Source organism: Amblyomma mixtum, chromosome 4 (assembly GCF_055824585.1).
Source record: "Amblyomma mixtum isolate Tamu chromosome 4, ASM5582458v1, whole genome shotgun sequence".
In the NCBI taxonomy this organism is placed as follows: Eukaryota; Metazoa; Arthropoda; class Arachnida; order Ixodida; family Ixodidae; genus Amblyomma; species Amblyomma mixtum.
Window position 1 is genome coordinate 81,349,486 of NC_143015.1, and position 19,998 is coordinate 81,369,483.

The 19,998-nt window shown below is 44.9% G+C and overlaps 1 protein-coding gene across 1 annotated transcript in view; it reads left to right on the forward strand.

The window, feature by feature from the left end:
- The window catches only part of LOC149347180 (uncharacterized), a 39,163-nt gene extending 19,597 nt beyond the window's left edge, over positions 1-19,566 (forward strand). Inside the window, exons 10-11 of the mRNA XM_089541514.1 lie at positions 4,911-5,119; positions 18,820-19,566. Coding sequence (XP_089397640.1) covers positions 4,911-5,119; positions 18,820-19,566 — 956 coding nt within the window. The remainder of the gene's footprint in view (positions 1-4,910; positions 5,120-18,819) is intronic.
- The last annotated feature ends 432 nt before the right edge of the window (positions 19,567-19,998 follow it).

Consider the following 19,998-nt stretch of genomic DNA (forward strand, 5'->3'; position numbering starts at 1 on the left):
GCAGTAACGTTACCAGAACGGAAGTGACGACACCATACCAGACGACGCTCATTGGCTGAAAGGAAGTAGCCTCAGCAGTTCAGGCTTGTGACGTAAATCGTCAATCAAGAATCTGTGGCAGGTGGTCCACGGGAGGGCCTGGGGACTTGGAATCTGCGTCGCACAAGTCTCATCAGTTACTTCCGGCTAAGGCATCCACAGCTTCGAACGCTAACACATTGCCATCATCATGACAAGCCTTACAGCACCCACTGCAAGCAAAGGCCTCTCCCATTTCTCTCCAATTAACCAGACACATAAAGAAATTAGGTGTTCACGTGTTGTGCTAGTTCAGAATAGCAACCCCACCCGTACCAGCAAAAGCGTCCGCCTGTCGTAACCCTCAGATGGACGTTTCAGCATTCTTGCGACATGCGAGGATAGTAGGTATTTGCGAGCCAGACACCATCGTAATTGACATTAGGAGAGACAGAGACCAAGCTTAGATGGTTTAGCATTTCCGGCTTTGGGCTTTCCTCATTCTCTCCATGAAGAAGTGAAAAATGTTTTTGCAAAAGGATTACTTAGCATAATTCTTTGGAGAGGTACGATGTTGTGCGCAGTACATTTGAATCCGCGAATTGTCCTTCTGAAACTTCCCATGGCAGAAGGCAATTTCTGGTTTATTTAATGGTTTTTCCCAAAATGATTTCGGATACACGCAAAGCCATTCATTTTCATATTGTTTCGAATAAACAGAAGTTCAAAGTTGGATATCACAAATCGAATCAATATCATTATGCTATACCCAGGCACTCAGCTGCATACGCCATTTTCTTAAGAGGCCTGCGGCTGTTTGAATCAGAAGTCGACAGAAGCAGACATTTGGATATCTTAAGTTCAAAACTACGTTTATGGCTGTAAATTGTTTAACACAACCAATATGGGTGGATCATTAATATTTGACAGATGATGCAGTGATATGAATCGTGAAACAATGCCTCTTTTTTTTACTTTTCAGGCTCATAAATGCAGGGAGTCGTGTTCCGTGACGATAAAGACGCCCAAAGCTGTGACTGAAGGTCATGCGATAATAAAAGAACATAAATGGAGAGCTGACAGAGGGTCTTAGCGCAGATCCCTTCAACTTTGAATAAAGTTCACTGTTGGTACTGATTAATAATAGATACTAATTTCTTTAACATCATGACAAATTCTTTGCGTTATAGGAGTCTGTTTCGGTAAAATTAAGATCGTAATTTACAGCTGGCTTTTCACCTTGGTAGTGAATTCTTCACTATAATGTAATGGCACTATCACGTTAGCGTGATGGTGACAGTTTTATAAACATCGTCCGATAGAAATTATGGCCCTTCATCAAAGCGTGCTGGGGCTGTCGTTTTCGGTCGGCACTATATGGTACTGACTTTTTTGAAGCATTATTCTGCAGACAGCAGTGTGCATCAGGCAGGGAATGTACCACGTGAGAATTAGTCAGACCTGGTGTACTGGGGATTGAAACCTGGACCCCACTCTCACAACAATCGAAGCTACAATCTAGCGATTAGTACGACGCTTTTGTGTGTAGGCTAAATCTAACTATAAATCTACTATAATCTCAGTTTTCGTCTTAATGCTTTTGAAATAAATGAGGTAAACGGATAATCAAGAGAGTGTATGTAGTATTATATTTAGGTCAGACTTTTCCGCAGGAGATTACGACCGAATGTAGTTTGTTTTTGCCATAGTGCAACTTGGGTTCCAACTTGTATTTACTCGAATCTCAAGCGTTTTTGGCTTTAGTTTCTCCCGTGGTTTTGTCCTCATTTCATAAGGATCCAGTATGGCTTAGTACGAAAAACAAATGTAGTTTTGGCTTAAGAAGAAGGAGGAGGAAGAGGAGGAAAGATGGGAAGTTTAACCAGCAGATGAAACCAGTTTGCTACCCTGCACTGGGGGAAAGGGATGAGGGGATATAAACGTGGAAGTGAAAAGGTGGATATAAGAAAAACCAGGAAGTTAAAAGGCTTCGGAAAAGCCACAGCCTATCGTGTAGGCCCGACACTTGAGAACCGCAGGAGCGCCTCAGAGTTACTCACCGGGGATGATCGCCGCAGCCAGTGTCCAAGGTTCTTGAACTCCGTTAGTGGGCGCAAATCGATGTGTTCCAGCGCAGGGCGTAGAGAATCTTTTGCAGAACTGTAGGTTGGGCATTCAGAACGAATACGAGATACGGCCTCATCGCGGCCACAGACTTCACATGCAGGGTTATGAACCGTTCTGATCACAGCAGAGTAGTGGTTTTTGAATGCGACACCAAGCCACAGGCGACACAGCAAGGTCGCCTGACATCGTGGTAGGCCGGATAGCAGCCGTAGTTTCAGGTCAGGAACCAGGAAAAATATACACGGGCTCAAAAACTGGCCGGAAGTCCACAAGGCAAGCGAGACCTCTCGCGCCAGTGTTCGAAGCCTGCCCTGCGTCGGCTCTCGAGATGGGGATGGACACAAAATCGTCCTCATTGTGAGCAGCTCGCGAGGCCTCGTTTGCACGGTGGTTGCCTGCGATGTCGTTTTGTCCTGGCAGCCAATGGCACACAATGTCATGCCCATTATTGATGGAGGTGTGGTGCAGCTCTCGGATTTCTGCGACCAGTTTTTCATGGGACCCATGACAAGAGCGGATTTAAGGCTTGGGGGGCTCCTTTTGATTCAGTGAAAACAGACAATTGCTGGGGTTTTTCTGCACTAATATGCACAATGGCGACACGAATAACGGTAAGTTCCGCACTGGTCGGTGAAGTCTGGTGAGATGTTTTCCCTTTCATAACTGTGGTCCTTCCGGGAATCACCACGGAGCCCAAGGAAGTGGAGAGGGTCACTCAGCCGGCAGTGTGTACGTGCAGTAGGTGTCCGTGCTTGTCATACAAATATTCAAGAGTGATCTGTTTTAATGCTGTCGGCGATAAGTCAGACTTCTTTTTGTGCCTGGTATGGAAAGAAGCACACGAGGTTGGTGCAGGTTCCATACTGGAGAGAACGGTCTAGAGGCTGGTGTAAATTGAGACGGTAGGAAGGCGAGATGGGCATCAATAATTTTCGCAAAGGATGTACGGGCCAATTGGCAGGACGGCTTGCAACATGGTGAGCGGGAATCCGAGAGATGTGTCGAGTATGCGCTGTCAAGGCGTCGATTGTCACATAAGTAGCCACTGGATTCTACGGGAAGATTAGCGCTGTTGCAGCTGTAGACGCTCATTTTGGCAGTCCTAGGCACATCCCGAGAGCTTGAACGCTTTGTAGACACCGTATTTTCGTTTTCCTAAAGTTTCCAAGTGCAGGGAGACTGTACTTAAGGAATCCCATGAATAATGCGATGTACAGTTGGTGCATCGACTGCACTGATGCACCCCACGACTTCCTTCCCACAAAGGGGTGAATGTCAACGATCGATTTCAGTCGGCGTTTTATGTACGAGACATGTGGGCTTCATGATAGATTAGGATCGATAATTGCTTCAAGGAAGTGCTGTCTTCTTTCATAAGATGTTGTTGAGTCATTTATAAATTCGAGGAAATGAGACATGCTCTTGTGTTTAAAGGCCACAGGAAACATTTTCCAGTCGAAATAGCCAGGCCATGAAGGCGGTGGTAGGCCGTAAGAATGCCTGCCGGTTTTTCAAGCCTTCCTCTGGCTTGTTGTCGCGTAACTACGGACGTCCAGACACAAACATTGTATGTATAGACTGATAGTTCTGTCGGCTGCAGTAGTAAGTCGATAAGGCCGACAAGAGTAACGTTGAAAAGCGTTGGGCTAAGTACTCCATCCTCTGGGGCCCCACGGGAAGTTAATTGTGAAAAGGATCTTCAATCTGCATAAAGAGAGGTCTCTAGAAAAAATAACTGCCTATTCAGCAGAATATGAGACCACCAAGTCCTGCAGATTCCAGTGCGTCGATATAGCTTCATGAGTGACGTCGTCGGATGCCCCTTTAACATCCCGAAACAAAGCCGCGGTGAAACAGTTCAGATGCTTCTGATGTTGAACCGATGCCACCAGGTCAATCGCGCTATCAATAGACTAACGTCCATGTCGTTACCTGGACATTACATCCGGGTACATTTGGTAGCGCTCCAGACACCCCTAGAATTGTGATAATTACAGTCCTTTCCATTAGTTTGCCCACACAACTAGCCAATGCAATTTGACGATACGAAGCAAGGTAAAGCGGCGATTTTCCGGGTTTGAAGACTGGAACCAGCAGACCTGCTTTCCAGGCGTTCGGAAATGCATCTGCACACGATGATGAATTGAAGAGATCGAAAGGAGCACGTCGAGCCTCCTGACCAAGGTTTTAAAGTGCAGATTATGTTACTCCACCGGGCTTCGCCGATGATGAACGTCTGCAACTAGCCATGGCGGCATCTAGTTCTTCCATAGAGAATAGGCGGTCCATTCGCGGAACGCTAGATCTAGGCACTTCGTAGCAATTAGGAGTTGTGGATGGGTTCTTTGGGCCTGCTGTTCTTGCGCAAAAGTCTTCAATTATCTCCGTTTCGCTAGGTCCTTGATGCAGTGCGAGAGACATTAATGGGTGCAACGGCTGATGAGATATCCGAAGACCACGCACCACACTCCAAATTCGTGAAAGAGGCTTTCGTGGATCCAGAGATTTATAGAATGCCTTTCAACGGTCAGCCAACAGTATTTGAATTCTGCGCTAGATTTTCTTCTGCGTGCGCCTTTAGTCCTAAGGTCGAGCAGCGAATTTCTGCCCTTATATCTTCGTTCTGGTCTTCGCCGAAGTTATCGGAGGCGCTGCAGCTCCACATCGAAGTGTGTGAACTTTGGCGTTGGAGTGAAGAAAGATCTCGCGTTTTCCATAGCCTCCTTGACACACTCTGCAATGCCTGTTGTATTTCTGTTCTGCAGACACCTTCCATAAGGATTTTAAACGTAGACCAGTCTACGAATTGCAAACGTTTGGCAGATGTGCATCCAGCGATACGAGGAAAAATAATATATGTGGGGATGTGGTCCCTTCCATGCGTTTCTACTTCGGCAAACCACCGGAAAAGCCTCGCAAGGCACCGAGACACAAACTCCAAGTCCAGACAGCTGCTGAAAGTCAGCCCGCCAATGTACGTTAGAGAACTGTCAATAAGGCATTGTAGGTTGCGATGAGAGGTGAAACAGACAAGACGCCTTCCCTTCGAATTCATCTGGATGACTCTCCACATGGCGTGAGGCGCAATAAAGTCTCCAGTGACGATCCAAGGGCCAGGTGTTACAGCGAGCAAGTTCGTCAATATGTGGGCCTCAAACAGTGTTCTTAGAGGTAAGTACGTGCCCAGATGCGTAAAGTCTGGGTCCGCCTTTTTACCGTTAGACAGACGCACTGGTTGTCGTTGGGAGGGGGAACCGTATGGTGGACATAATTAAACTCCTTCGAAAGTAGACGATGGCCTTGCTGTTTCCACTTGTGCGTGGAAGATGCAAACGCTTGATAGCAAGAAATTCGGGTGGGTTTTTGTAGATTGGGCTCAGAAATCACAAGGATTCGAAATCTGTATTTATAGACGTATTCTTGAATGTCCGAAATGCGGGAATTGAGTCCACGTTAAGAAGGAGGCGAATAATAATGACCATGTCTCCAAAAGTCAATTTTGCCTGGGCTATATGAGCTCATAAAAAAACGTTGTTTTTTATTTATCTTAGAAGCGGTAAAGAGATAGGTTTGAAAAAAGAAAAATGAAGCATTACAGACTCTCAAAACAACCAGCTCACTTTCGGTGTTGTGACGAACGCGGGCAATGAACATGCACATAAAATAGAGAGGCAAGAAGAAATGAAATGCGCCAACATAGGAACAAAGCAGAGACACTTTCACACAAGAGTCAGGAATACACGGGGACATTTGCGGTGTGGGAGTACATGCGGACATAAAAATTTGCCGCAGTAATAGCTGCGATAGTAGGAAATAGCTGGAAGCACAAAAGGGCAAACACGACATTTTAATGAAGCCGCCTTCATTAAAAAAAAGGAAAAAATAGCCGTGGTTCAACTCGGGTAATCCAAGTAAGACGAGCGAAAGCACTGTTAAGTATGGTTATGCTATCTGACGCCTTTCGAAACCGTAAAGAACGTCAGATTCCGCTTCATGGGGACGTATTGTCGAAGCGCTAGTTCCGGCACGTTGCTCAACCATGGCTTTGTATGAAGGTAAGCACATGGCACACGATTTTAAATAGCGAAAGGCGCGTCACGCGATTTCCGGCAGTTGCGAGAGTGCCGTCGGATCCGGATACGCAGCTCCGGATACGCAGCGAGCCACGCGATTCGGTAGTTACCATGCGAGCGAGCGCCGTTGCCTCAAGGCGTGCCGCAATGGCGAGGGGTGGGAGCCACGTGTCATGATGTCAGAGCCAAGGCTGCGCTGGTATTGGTGCATTGCTGCGTTAGTGTAGACTACGCTGGGAATGTTGCTGAATTCTCTGCAGAGTCCGAACACTGCAGAGAATTCAGCAACATTCCCAGCGTAGTCTGCACGAATGCAGCAATGTAAAACACTCAGCAGGGAATTCAGCGACAATCTCGGCGTAGTCTACACGAATGCAGCAAAGCAGCGACACCAACAAAATACCATCGCCGTTCTAACAGACGAAGGAGGGAGAGAAGTAACCAGAGTAACGATAAACAATCCAAGCATAGAAGCAGCTGAAGAGGCCGCCATTGCTCTCGCAATATCGCACGGCAACGCAACAGGACACAACCTCACTATAGTGACGGACTCCAAACAAGCATGCAGAAACTACACAAGAGGCAGGATTGACAGCATCGCCATTCTACACACGACGGGAAGACACATAAACACAAAACATAGTATAGTGCGGGTTCCGGGACATGAGGGGATGAGGGGCAACGTGGCAGCAGACGAGTTAACTCCAGGGCGCGTCAACAGAGCAGACTCAGCACTTTCCACCATGGACACCCTTTACCCTGTTACCCCCCCCCCCCCCCGTACTCAGACATACTCGATCATTACAGGGGTCAGCAGAAACGCTACTCAGTCCCACACAAAAGGCTTACCATAGAGGAGGTGGTAGACTTGCGCAGACTACAAACCTACAAACCCAAAGCTGCAAAACTACACAAGATTTTCACTACACAATATGTAGACGAATGGCCGTCGTGTCATGGTAAACCTGCACTAGAACATGTCACATGGACCTGCCCTAAGGCAGACTTAGAGCCTAGAATATATCACCCTAGTGTGACGCAGTGGGAGCCAGCGAGGACGAGGAAGCGCAACGATTTCTGGTACGCCGAGCCACGATGGCAGCAGTCAAGTGCGGCATCCTGGACCAAGGATCGACCACGGCGCCCAGGGACCCGTAAGGGTCAAGAACACTTTATATTTGTCAGAAATAAATTTCAATTTCAATTCTGCTTTATTTTCAACATTTTTACAATGTTGATGGTCACCCAGGCAAAAAGCTGTAGTAACAGCTTGACGAGGCCTGGAAGCCGGCGGCAGTCAGCAGTTACAGCGGTACAAAAAATTATATACAAGATATCAATTTCTATTACACACGGCCATACATATTTTATCACGGTCATATTTGATCACAGATTTACAAAAATAAGAGGTGAAGTAAACCATGCAAAAAAGATATTGAGATGTTATACAAAAGCCAGGGTTAACATGCACATAAAACTGCAAAAAAAGCGATAATTGCACATATGAGATGTTAAACTACAATGTGTATGTTTTTACTGAACACGTTACCATTTTACGCCAAAAACAGCAAACACGGATCCCTCCAGAAACAATGAACGCAACATTTTACGCGTTATTCGAGCGTTATTAAAACTAGATCGACTGATCTGATTTAGTAACACTGGCACTGTATAGCTTAATGACTGCAGAAGGTAATTAGTTCGGTGGTGTGGAATCAACCATTTTTCAGGGGCACGTGTTTTCGGAATATTACAGCGCAACGCTGCACCTGAGAGTGAGAGAAGGAATTCTTTATACATTTCGTTAGCAAAATAAAAGTGGTAGAGGAGGCGGTAACTATAAAGAGACTCAATATTAATGACATGATGCTGACGAAATAGCGCGGCTGAAGGATGTAAATGTAGCACATTGTTTATGCAACGCATGGCTTTTTTTTCTAGACGCAGAAGTGTACCGACGTTTTTTTTTTTGTAGTCGTTCCCCATACTAGTGTGCAATAGTCAAGTTGTGAACGGAACAGTGCGTGGTAAACTTGTAGCCTAATGGATATCGGAAGGAGGACACGGGTTCGAAATAAGGCACCTACAGCAGAGGAGAGTTTTTTAGCCATTTGCCCAACATGACTGTCCCGTGTCATTTGACTAGTGAACACAACACCAAGTATTTTATGTTTCCATCCATCCTTTTCCATCCATCCGCTCCTACTTGAAGGAGCAGATGGAAAGTTTGAAGGTCAAATTTCGTCGCCGCATGACCTTCAGATTTGTATGGGAGGAGTAGAGCTTGCGTAATAAAAAGCCGGCGCCAGAGCGGAAGTGCCCAAAAAGCACAGATTTAAGGAAAGGCCATGCCTCCGCACACCTGGCACCCAAACTTCTCTTAGTTGCCGTTACTCCATTAGAGAAAAGCCGCAGCACACAGAGAGATTCATGCAGGCATGAACAATAGTGTGCTTTCAACACAGTGTTGATGGTGACAAAATTTCGCCTGGTTTAATTAACATCTAAGCTGTCTAATCCCCTCACCCACCCCCCATCTCCCTAAAAAACCACAAAAGAAAATTTCAAAGCGATCATATTACACCAAATAAAAGTTTTTTCTATGCTAAGGTGTGTTGCATATACCAACATTGTAGTGGGGGTTCGAAAGCAAAAGCGTGCGAAAGGAGGAAAAATTTGGTTTTAGATGCATGCGATTCGAGCTGGAGGGGTGATTGAGGACTCCACTTGAGCATGGTCATGTGAAATATAAGAAATATGTGGCTTAAAACGTAATCGGCACTTGCAGCAATGCCTTCAATTGTTCCAACTAAGCTCTGACAGACAGACCCGTGGCCGGCTTTGGGTTGTGCTAATGTGTTACGGTGTTGTCACTGAAATGCTCAAGTTCATAAAGGGAATCAAAGAAAAATTCAATACAGGAACAGATGATTTATTTTCTTTCTGCACGCCCAACACGGCGAAAACTGATTTCACAAATGACTACCTTAATTGCCGTATTTCCAGTTAAAATAAAACAATGCTCTAATGAATAAATATTGCGACATGCAAGACCCGGTTATCGATGAAGCTTTAAAGATTGGCACAAACTGCATCCATGAGAAGGCTAATAAAGTATTATTATCCATCTCCCAAACATGTATTCGTGATTCGTAGAAAAAGTACATCAAAGGGGCACTGGGCATTGCTTCTCTGTTCTTCAAATATTCAATTTGTTCATTAACATTGAAAGTATTTTCAGAAGGAGCCCAAAACTAATTCTGCTAATCGTCCTTGTTCTGGAGACATTATAGTCCTTGCAGAAACGTGCCTCTGTGAGCATATCGTGATTGCAACAACTTTAATTAATACCATGTTTTTACTGTTCATTACTATAACAGGAAACAGGCTAGGGAATTCTCAGCTAATAACCATTAGGATAAACATCGAATCATACTGCTTTAGTGTAACGTTAAGCTTTGGAATGATAAGCCATCTCTATCTAGCACACCAACTAGCCAACCTGCGAATAGAATAGGCCTTTGCTACCGGCCCTCTAATGATCATTTACGTTTTTTGCGGAGCTTAAATCTGCAAATCGTCGGTACCCGCCGAACTGTGTCCCCCACCATCTTAATAGCAGACTTCAACTTCCTGAGTACCACTTGATACTCGGCCCCACATTCAGCATCTTGATTAGGATGCCAGAAATTAACTGATTTATTCTCGCTGTCTGGCCTCTCCCAAATTGCCGCTCAGCGTACTGGAATTAGAGAGCGTACAGCATGCACACTAGTTTGTATGCTAACAACAAGCTCTTAGTGTGCGCTTAGCAGTAACCAACATGCCCGAAGATAGGCTACAATTCATTACTTCCTCTTAGGATATTTTTGTTTAACCATTGTTAGGCTATTTACTGTTTGCATGCTGGAATCATTTCCTTAGCGGTTTAAAAATACAGTACGCATCTATCAGAAGATTTCCCTTGTTTGTTTGTCGCTGATATATTGAGTGTATTTTGAAATTGGTAAGAAAATTTTTCCAGGAAGCTTACAATAATTCTGCGCGAGCATCTGCCAACAGCACTAAACAATAGTCATGTATCATTTACGCCTAATCAAACAAAATAACCAATGAACTGAAATCATTTCCTGGACAATATTTAACTGCCTCTCGCTCACAGATGTTTTATTTTGAATTCGTTTTTGTGCTTTTTGTGTTCGTGCGTGCAATGTTCTGGCCAGCTGGATTATATTCATGTGAATCGATCAGAAACAAGCGTTCGTCAATGGACGCGGAATACTTTTAAGAGGCTAGTGACGTTATAGCGTAACGTCATACCAGGAGCGAGAGAAGGGCTACCAACTCGGCTCGTCTGGTAACGGCGGGCGGTTGGCACGGCGCGCCGCGCTCTTCCCACTAGAGGCGCTGCATATGCAGTATAAAACACCTGCTTTCGCAACCTACCAGAATTAACCAAAGCTAAGCCCCCGCCAAATTTTATATTGCAAGGTTTCTCTAAGTACAGTAAATATGTTGAAAAAAAAAACTACCTGGTACTCAAGAGTAATGCCGCTGGTCTTACGAATCACTTGATATCTATTGGAACAATCATTCATTCCCTCCACGCGCGTGGTATAACCCGCATTTGGAGCGCATACCAAACCGCATGAAATGTCTCCACACATCCGCTGAAAGTTGCGTTTCAAGAATCTATTTTTCCGCTACACTTAAGGACTTATTCTTGTGGTTCAGTGGTCAAAATGCTCAGATTTTTTGTGCTATACATTTGCAGGAATATTGAGAATCAAACTGACAACAATTTGCACCATTATTAGCGTTCCTGGAGCCTGCAGGATTTTACTAAGGAAATGAAACAACAAACCCATATTAGCAAGCGCATGTGAACGTGTGCTAAATTATAGATTTTCATTCAATTTTTAAAGCGCTGTAGCGCGTGTTTTTGCCGTAGTTCTGCATTATCATTACTTCTCGCTGCGTGCTGTGGTAATAAACCCCATTGATGCAGTAAAAACTGCTGCTCTTAAGACATCCGCAACCATGGTTATGGTTTTACTAAACCAAAATTCCAGGAATTCGCTAAACTCTATTCACGCGCTGTCTTAGGCAAAGCACTGCAGTAGTGATTGGACTCGACTTATCTACCAGCTGAGGGGAACGCAACAAAGGCACCAATGTGAAAACGAACGAAAGTCTTAATTATAGGCCTATATCTGTTGCCAGGCGCAAAGTAAAATCTTGAAGCACTCACTCGCCTCCCACTCCTGCAGTTTCCTTCAATCTAATATTTTTTCACAACTTGGAGCCCGAATTCAAGACATCTTCTTCAAGCGGACCACAGCTTCTCTTTTATATCTTAACTTAATGAAATATGCTAACTTTTCTCCCAGAGGTAATTTCTAGGCCTCACGTAGGCTTTAATTAAGGTTTTCTAAACTCTGATACTAATAGTGTGCATGGTAGGCGTGGCACCTAACGTTCTGAAATGGCTTGAACAGTTCGTCCGTCATGGTCCGCAGAATGCTGCAGTCAATAATTTCATCTCCGCCGTTCACCCAGTTCTTTCTGGCGTTCGTCAAGACACTGTCCTAGGTCGCCTATTTATTACCTGTGCAACCGACTTAGCCAGGAATATTTATGCTTCCATACACCTATTTGTGAACTCCTGCGCTCTTTTTCGGGGAATGACAAGTGACAGTAACAAGGAAGGAGTTTATTTGTAAGAACCATAAAACTAAGTACTTTTGGTGGGAGGTTTACAGCATGATGTTTAACTTAGACAAGTGCAAATTTATTCGCGCTTCCCATGTAAGCAATTAACTTTACTCTTTCAAGCATTATGCTCTAACTTTTTAGAGAGTTTGTATTTAATATTATTTAGTTATTGATTTCCTATTTACTTAGCCATACTACAGGCTAAATAGAGATATAACAAGCGACGGTATCACAAGAAGTACATAACCAAAGATTGAAAACAGATGTCTAATTCTCTTCACAATTGGTTAAAAGGGTGTTTCAGCATTTCTGTGAATGCATCATTATACCTCTAAAAAATCAATCGGGGTGGATTCAATTTAGGAACTCTGCCCGGCGAGCAACCTTTCTTATGATAGTTTGTCTCGCGAAAAAAATTGGTTAATGGATGCTGAAGGGTTATGTCGAGTTCTTCTGGAGCCGATTGCTTGCACACAACTAAGCAGTTGGTTAGTAATTTAGCGTGTAAATCTGTTGTGAAGTAACTTAAGACAGCTGGTTTTTATTCTTACTTATAATGTTCGGCAACCATATTCCAAATTACAAAGCGGTGCATGTCTCCTATCACCATAGCTAGAACGCACACATAGATTCTGCCCCGAGCAATGCTCGTAACATGCTCCGATATCCGGGACGTGCTTTTCTCGGAGCCACTAAAAATTTCAAAGTTTTTTTTTATGCAAAATTCGTGGGGCCACAACTCGAGAATGCCTAATCCATGTTAGATGGAAACGTTAAAGTTCTGCAAGATATGCAGAAAAAATCAGCGCCTTTCTTTACCTGTATTTATCAATACATAGCCAGCGTCGCTACTGTGCAGTCTAGCGAGGGCCAAAGTATATTTGCATCACAGACAGAAATTGCATGCGTATGTCTTTTTTCCAACGTATTCTATCATAGAGTTTAACTGAAATCGGTCGCTTAATTGTTTCATCTAGGCATGTTTCACGACGAAATTTATTAAACATAACGTCGGCATGACTCAATGTAAACCTAAACCATTATTGGATTCCGCGTACTTGTGCGTCATAAATATAATAGCACTTTTCTCTTTCAGTCAAACAATTTCTGATCCTTCAATGCGTGGCGCTGAATTTCGTGCTTAAGCCAGTTTCTCAGGTTCTTCGTTTGGTAATTGGTTCTAGCCTTCTACAATTCCACGCTATCCTTATGTATTACCTATGCCCGTCTCTATTGCTGACGGGAGGGCAAAATAAATAAGCAAATATACCCTATGTGCCAAAGGCCGCCGCGGTGGCTCAGTGGCTATGGTGCTCGGCTGCTGGCCCGAAAGACGCGGGTTCGATCCCGGCCGCGGCGGCTGAATTTCTTTGGAGGAGAAATTCGAGGCCCGTGTACTGTGCGATGTCAGTGCACGTTAAAGAACCCCAGGTGGTCGAAATTTCCGGAGCCCTCCACTACGGCGTCTCTCATAGCCTTAGTCGCTTTGGGACGTTAAACCCCATAAACCAAACCAAACCTATGTGCCAAAGGCCACATGAACTGAAAATAATAGGGGCGATAACTGTTGCCGCCGAATGAACCTCAAGCCCGTTGTAGAAATATTCAGGCAGAATTAACTACTTAAACTTCGTTTTCAACCCTCACCACATCGCATTCATGACGGAAATGTTTCAGTACCTCTATCATGTAGTATTCCTTTTTCCCATGCAGAACCGTAACTCCATGGCAAGAGACGCGAAATACTGCCGTCTACAGAATTGGATCTCTCCTGTTTCCAGCAAGCAAGCGCTGTTCGCAGCTGGGGTTTGTACAGCAAAAGCGCACGCTGATATCCCAGGTATCATCTGCAAAAAGACGTTGCACACAGTATACATCATTTTATGGATTCTGAAGCCGCAATTGAAAAGAGGGGCACATGCTCAGACCTAAGGCAGACCTGGTTTGATAAATGAAGCCACCTTGTATTGCTCGCATCCTGGTCCAGCCGACTGAAATGGATTCAATTCAGTACCTGAAAATCGCTCTGCAGCAGCTGGTCAAAGACGCAAGGTCCTCCGTAAGCACGGCACTCTTCCAGTGTAGTGAAGAAAGAAGCGCTGGCAGCGTGCAGCTGTGGTCCAGGACACATACTAGAGTGGTTTGATTCTCATATTTACTGAATAAAGAGGAATTTAATATGATTGACTAAAGGTAGAGGTACAAGCAGTTGGCGTGGAACAGTGCTGCACTTCGAAACTATTGTGCCTATTTTCGCACCACATCTCGATCCTGCCACAGGGCCGCCTGATGATCTCATAGACTGTTCGGAACGACATGTTCGAGCCGAACGGTATTTGGTATCTCAATTTTTAAGCTGTCAAAAACACGAATGTAAGAATAAAAATGTCGATTTAAGAAATCGATGGAAGAATCCGTGAAATGATTCAAAACACATTGATATAACCGAAATTCAAAAAAAAAAAAAGAAACAGGATTCACGCTTACCTAATGCAAAACGCTGGGAGCCATTTGTGACACAAAATAAACCCGTTATGACCAGATAATTAAGAACCTTTGCCCCGCCGCGGTGGCTCAGTGGTTATGGTGCTCGGTTGCTTACCCGAAAGACGCGTGTTCGATCCCGGCTGCGGCGGTTGAATTTCTTTGGAGGAGAAATTCTAGAGGCCCGTGTACTGCGCGATGTCAGTGCACGTTAAAGAACCCCAGGTGGTCGAAATTTCCGGAGCCCTCCTCTACGGCGTCTCTCATAGCCTTAGTCGCTTTGGGACGTTAAACCCCATAAACCAAACCAATTAAGAACCTTTATTCTTTTACAGAGCATTACTTCTTTCAAATTACGCATCCTGCAAGAAAGAATTCTTCGGGATTCTCTGTATCATCCATTTTCTTGCCATCTTTTTTCGAGTGCATTCTTACCAGTTTTTCACACGTCTCAGGAAATAATTAACTGATTATTATTACTCCATCTGAAATGCACTGAAAACGTACTCAAAATTTACAGAAAACTAATCGATTAGTCTTTTGTTGTTTGGCTTCCAAAGTTTATTGCTAATAGTCAAATTTACTCCGACTACAACCAACCCTTGGTGGTGTTACTCGTTGGTAATATTAAAGAAGAGTTGTTTTTAGAAGTTGTCGCTAATTATCACACGTTTCCTGGTGAAGAAATCAGTAGCTTTGCAGACGACTCTCAATTCGTGCGCCGGAGACAAGGACGGCATCATAACGCGTCAAAACCTTGAACATGCACCAGCTATTATTTGGGAACATATTTTGGCCGGCTGGGGCTTGCATGCCTTGTAGCTAATATCACACCAGAAACCGGTCCGCTGATGAGGAGCTGCCATGACGTTTTTAGTTCGCTTAACTTTCAGCGCCGCCACTGATGCTGCAGGGAGCCCGACGCCAGCGCGATGCTGTCTTCTAACGTACCTTTGCCCCTGTGTTTACATGGGTATGGTTGATAGTGGTAATCTTTGGGCGCATTCTTCTCGTGTCTTAATGCTCTAAGCTGCGGGAAACATGCTATGAAATTGTATAGGAGGGACTTCAAGGCAGCAGAGGTCGAGGAAGTGGCCTTTGCTCTAGCAGTGGCGGAGGGCTATAGAACCAGGCGGTTGCTAACAATAGTCACAGACTCTGAGACTGTCGGCCAAAATTGCATGATTGGCAGGATAGGTCGTCGCACACTCCGTATACTCCTCGCAGCGAGCGACAAAATTAAAAACGACGAAGAAAACGAGAAGACCACACAAAAAATTTTGTGGGCACCGGTACACGTGGGTGTGGCAAGGAACAAAGAGGCTGACAGGATAGCTCGAGGATACATTATTTTCCGAGCATCCGACGAGGTCCCCGAACTCGCGCCAACAACTAAGGGATACTCGGCCACACTGGAAAACTATAGAGGCAGAAGGATGCGACATCCCCTACCGCACAAACCTCTCAACAGAGTGGAAGCTTTCACTCGGACACAATTAGAGACAGGCCCTTACCCAAACCTAAACATACTAAACAAAATGCAACCTACGATATACGCGGACAAATGTCCCTGGTGCGAAGAAAAACCAATAATATATCACACCGCGTGGTTGTGGAAAAACATAGACGTGGTCCCCAATATAGGAGAACAAAAGCCGAGTGCGGATCAGTGGAAGATTCTCTCCTGTCCGGCGACCGCTGTGAAAACCAACAAGGTCTGCTACAGCGAGCTCAACGGGCGGAAGCGGCGAGCAGAGCCCTCGACTTAGTGCAACCGACCATTGTTTAGAAGTGGACTACGACGAAAGAAAAGACTCCTTGGGATATAATGAAGGAGAGAATATTTTCTGAAGATGCCCCTAAACCGCGGAAAAAAAAAGCAAGCACTGGAGTATAACAAAGTTTTCCCCTCCACACTTCAAGCAGTCCTGTGAAACGCGATTGTTTGCTCCTGAGTTCCGCTCTGAAAAGCGAACGTCCGTACAATAATATGAACTATTTCGTGCGTTTCCTATGACTGTCGTGTCCCACGAACGGTTTATTAGGATATCTTGAGAACCAGACAGTGAGCAAAGAGTGGAATATCCATTAATCGCGAGACTCGCATTATGGTCACTCACAGAGGCGAAATTTGAAGGGGCAGGCTACTGTCCTCAGCCATGCTTCCAGGACAGCAGAGCATGAAACCGGACAATGGGTTTTATCATTTCAAGTAGCCGGTAGATACCTTGATTACGGCAGTGCTGAACCGACAGGCGGATGGCAAGGTCATCCGCTGGCAACTATACTCCATTTCATACATAGCAGTCAATGCTGCGGAGGTTGCTGAACTTGTGTGTCCGCGCAACCATATTAATCCGCTACGTATCATTCGTTCTTTTCGAAACTCCGTTCATTGCTTGGGAGAATAGAAAGAGCGGTATAAAACGATGTGGTAGCATTGAAAATCAAGGTCGAAGCTGTGAGGCACTGAGTGTTCGGGCTCTGTAGCTATAATTATCACGGAGTGTGAACTACTTTTTGGGCGCGGATTGAGTAAGAGCGATGCGCCCTAGCCCAAGAGACATGATCTAGTGTTCTGATCTACCTACTCTTCTTGGGTGAAATACTTGAGAAAAGCGTTATAGTCCAAGCCACACTTAGTGGCAAAATCGAGTTATGTAACCTATCACCATGCAACGATGACACAACTGTGAGTAGCTCGTGCCTAATAAGATTTAAAATGCATTAAATATTTGTACCATTGACGTTTGTTGCGCATATGTATTGGTAAAAGTGACAGCAAAAGTATATGCACTGCGGATAGTGATTAAGGTATTGCTTCCTGCGAACTTATCATAGGGCGAGTTCACTCTTCCGATAGGCATATGCTTGTTTTGGCGGACGGCCATTTACATGTTCCTGTTTTCTTGGATGCACTGTTAGGCGCTTCTACAATAGACTCTTACAGGCACCGAGCGTCGAATTTCAATCTAGTTGTAAACACTGGAAAAAAATTTCATTGGACATCTAATTGCTGCATTTGTTGGCAGTGCGATAGAATTCGAAGCTGTTGGTGCCCGCGCACTGCTTTGCCCGAGCTCTTCCAGTGGACAAACTACCATCTACCACGTTTCGCACCAGGCAGATCATCCCTCCATCCACTTGTGTGAAGTATGTGACACGGTTCTTGTTTTCCAATGAGGATTCAAATTTTACCGCATTAAAGTAAAAGTGCAAGAAGGCCTGATCAAAAACACACACACAACACCGTATCTGCGTCTTTTCACCTTTGTCTTTGCTGTGCACCCATTTTTTTTCAAACTTAAAATCCCACGTGGTCCACATGATTTTCTTTTTGATAACAAAAAATGGATAAGTAGTGCAGGTTTTAATAGACTCTTCGCTTTCTGCATATTCATGAGATTATCCCTCCTGCATTCTCTATGCGGCGTCATCTCCATGCGTCGCCATCTGTCTGGGCGGAGGGCCCTACAGACCAGTCACGGGCTATCCTACTGGACCGAGAACTGCCGTAAAAGACAGCGGAGGCCCGTTAGTGATGCCGACGTGATCGCACGCGATGCTACTCCGCAGTAAGCTCGTTCACAAAGGGAACATCCCCGCTAGTACCACTGTGGGCCGTCAGGCTGAAGTTCTCAAACTTCTAGTGATGGCAACAACTTCTTTTGAACTGATTGCCTGTAATCAGGTTAAAAAATGATTGATTTGCGCCGTAATGTAATCTGAAAATCTAGATGAGAAAGTACGAAATTAGAACAAAATATGATTGATTACAAGTAATAAATAACGTCTCACGCATTAAGTGCAAATCCGATTCTTACTGATCACCTGCCTGTACATCCGGTTCACTTGACCCCTACCTCTAAGTGCAACCATCTCTTCGTGCGAGACGTCTATTCGCTGCATGCCAGTAATCGCCCAGCTTATGTAGAACCTGCTGAGGGATGATTTGTGGAGAAACGGAAGGTCAAAAAAATAGTGTTGAACTCCTGAGAATGAATGTAGCAGGAGCCAAAACTGTGCTTTCACCTTCTCCAAAACATCAGGCGAGCCGGAGGAAGCTTAAACGGGGTATTTAATGGACCCAATATACTTTGTATTCTGGACAGAGACTGACACCTCCAAACAGCGGAACAGAAATAGAACGGACACTTCCTCTCGAACATCTGTGCGCATCATCATCAGCAGCCTGACTGCACCCACTTCAGAGCGAAGGCCTCTCCCATTTCTCTCCAATTAACCCTGTCCTGTACCAGCTGCGACCACCCTATTACCGTCAGCATGCTCTCATCCGCCCACCTAGCTTTCTGCCACTGCCTGCTACATGTGCCTTCTCTTAAAATCCACTCCATTGCCCTTGCCATTGCCCTTGCTCCACGCTTGCTCCACTTCCAATCAGCCAGCTATTAATGAAATGCTTGCCGAATTGCTTGCGGGCCAGAGAAAAATGGCCGAAGATATTGCAGATATAAAGCGTTTCCAGCAGAGAGTGAACTCTAGTTTTGAGGCACTTGAATCACGAGTCTCTGCTCTTGAGTCAACCCCGCCAACCTCGAACGGTGACGCAAGCGACGGGGCCATGCAACACCAGTTGAATTCGTTGTCTGAGGTTGTTAGCAAGCTTGTTTCAAGAAATGATGAGCTGGAAAACCGTTCTCGCAGAAACAATCTTATATTTCACGGTCTTGCTGAAGAAGATGAAGAAACTAACAAAGCTCTGTTCATTGCGGTGACTAAGGTATTCATCGATAACCTTCAGTTGGATTGTCCTAAAATAGAAAGGTATCATCGGCTAGGTAGAAAGCAGGAAGGGTGCCCTCGTCCTGTCATCGTTAAGCTTCTCGACTTTCGGGAAAAAACTCAAGCGTTAAAAAATGCTCATAGGCTCAAAAATTCAGGCATTAGCTTATCCGAGGATTTCTCTGCTCACGTTCGATTGATCCGGAAAAAAATATGGGATGCAACGCAATCTTATCGTGACAGTGGCTCGAAGGTTCATTTGCGCTATGAACACGTGTTTATTGATAGCGTGCGGTACAACTGGGATGATGTTGAGAAAAGTTTGGTCAAAGATTCGAAATCAACGCCCCCGGACACTGCTGCTGCTAATGCTACTGCTGCCAAGTCACCCGCAGATTCTGACTGACGGTACACCGCCGCCAACCTTCGTGTTCTGAACATTAATGCCAGAAGTTTAGTAAACAAGCTTCCAAATTTTATCTCTTTAATCCTAACTCATTCGCCTGTTGTCATTGCGGTCACCGAAACGTGGCTACATGATGGTATAATTGACTCTGAAATAACTCCTCCAGGTTTCGCTGTAATTAGGGCGGACAGGCAGCATGGGAAAGGAGGCGGTGTCGCTCTCTTCATTAAGTCTAGTCTGAAATTTGTTGAAATTTCGGTCCCTGTCGAAATAGAGTCAACTTGGTGCAAACTCTACGTAGGTAACAAATCATTTGTTATCGGTGCGGTGTATCGACCACCAGGCACTTCCATAGACCACGTGCATTCTTTAAGTAACTTCTTGCATTCTCATCGTAACAGCAATCCAAATATAATTATCCTAGGAGACTTC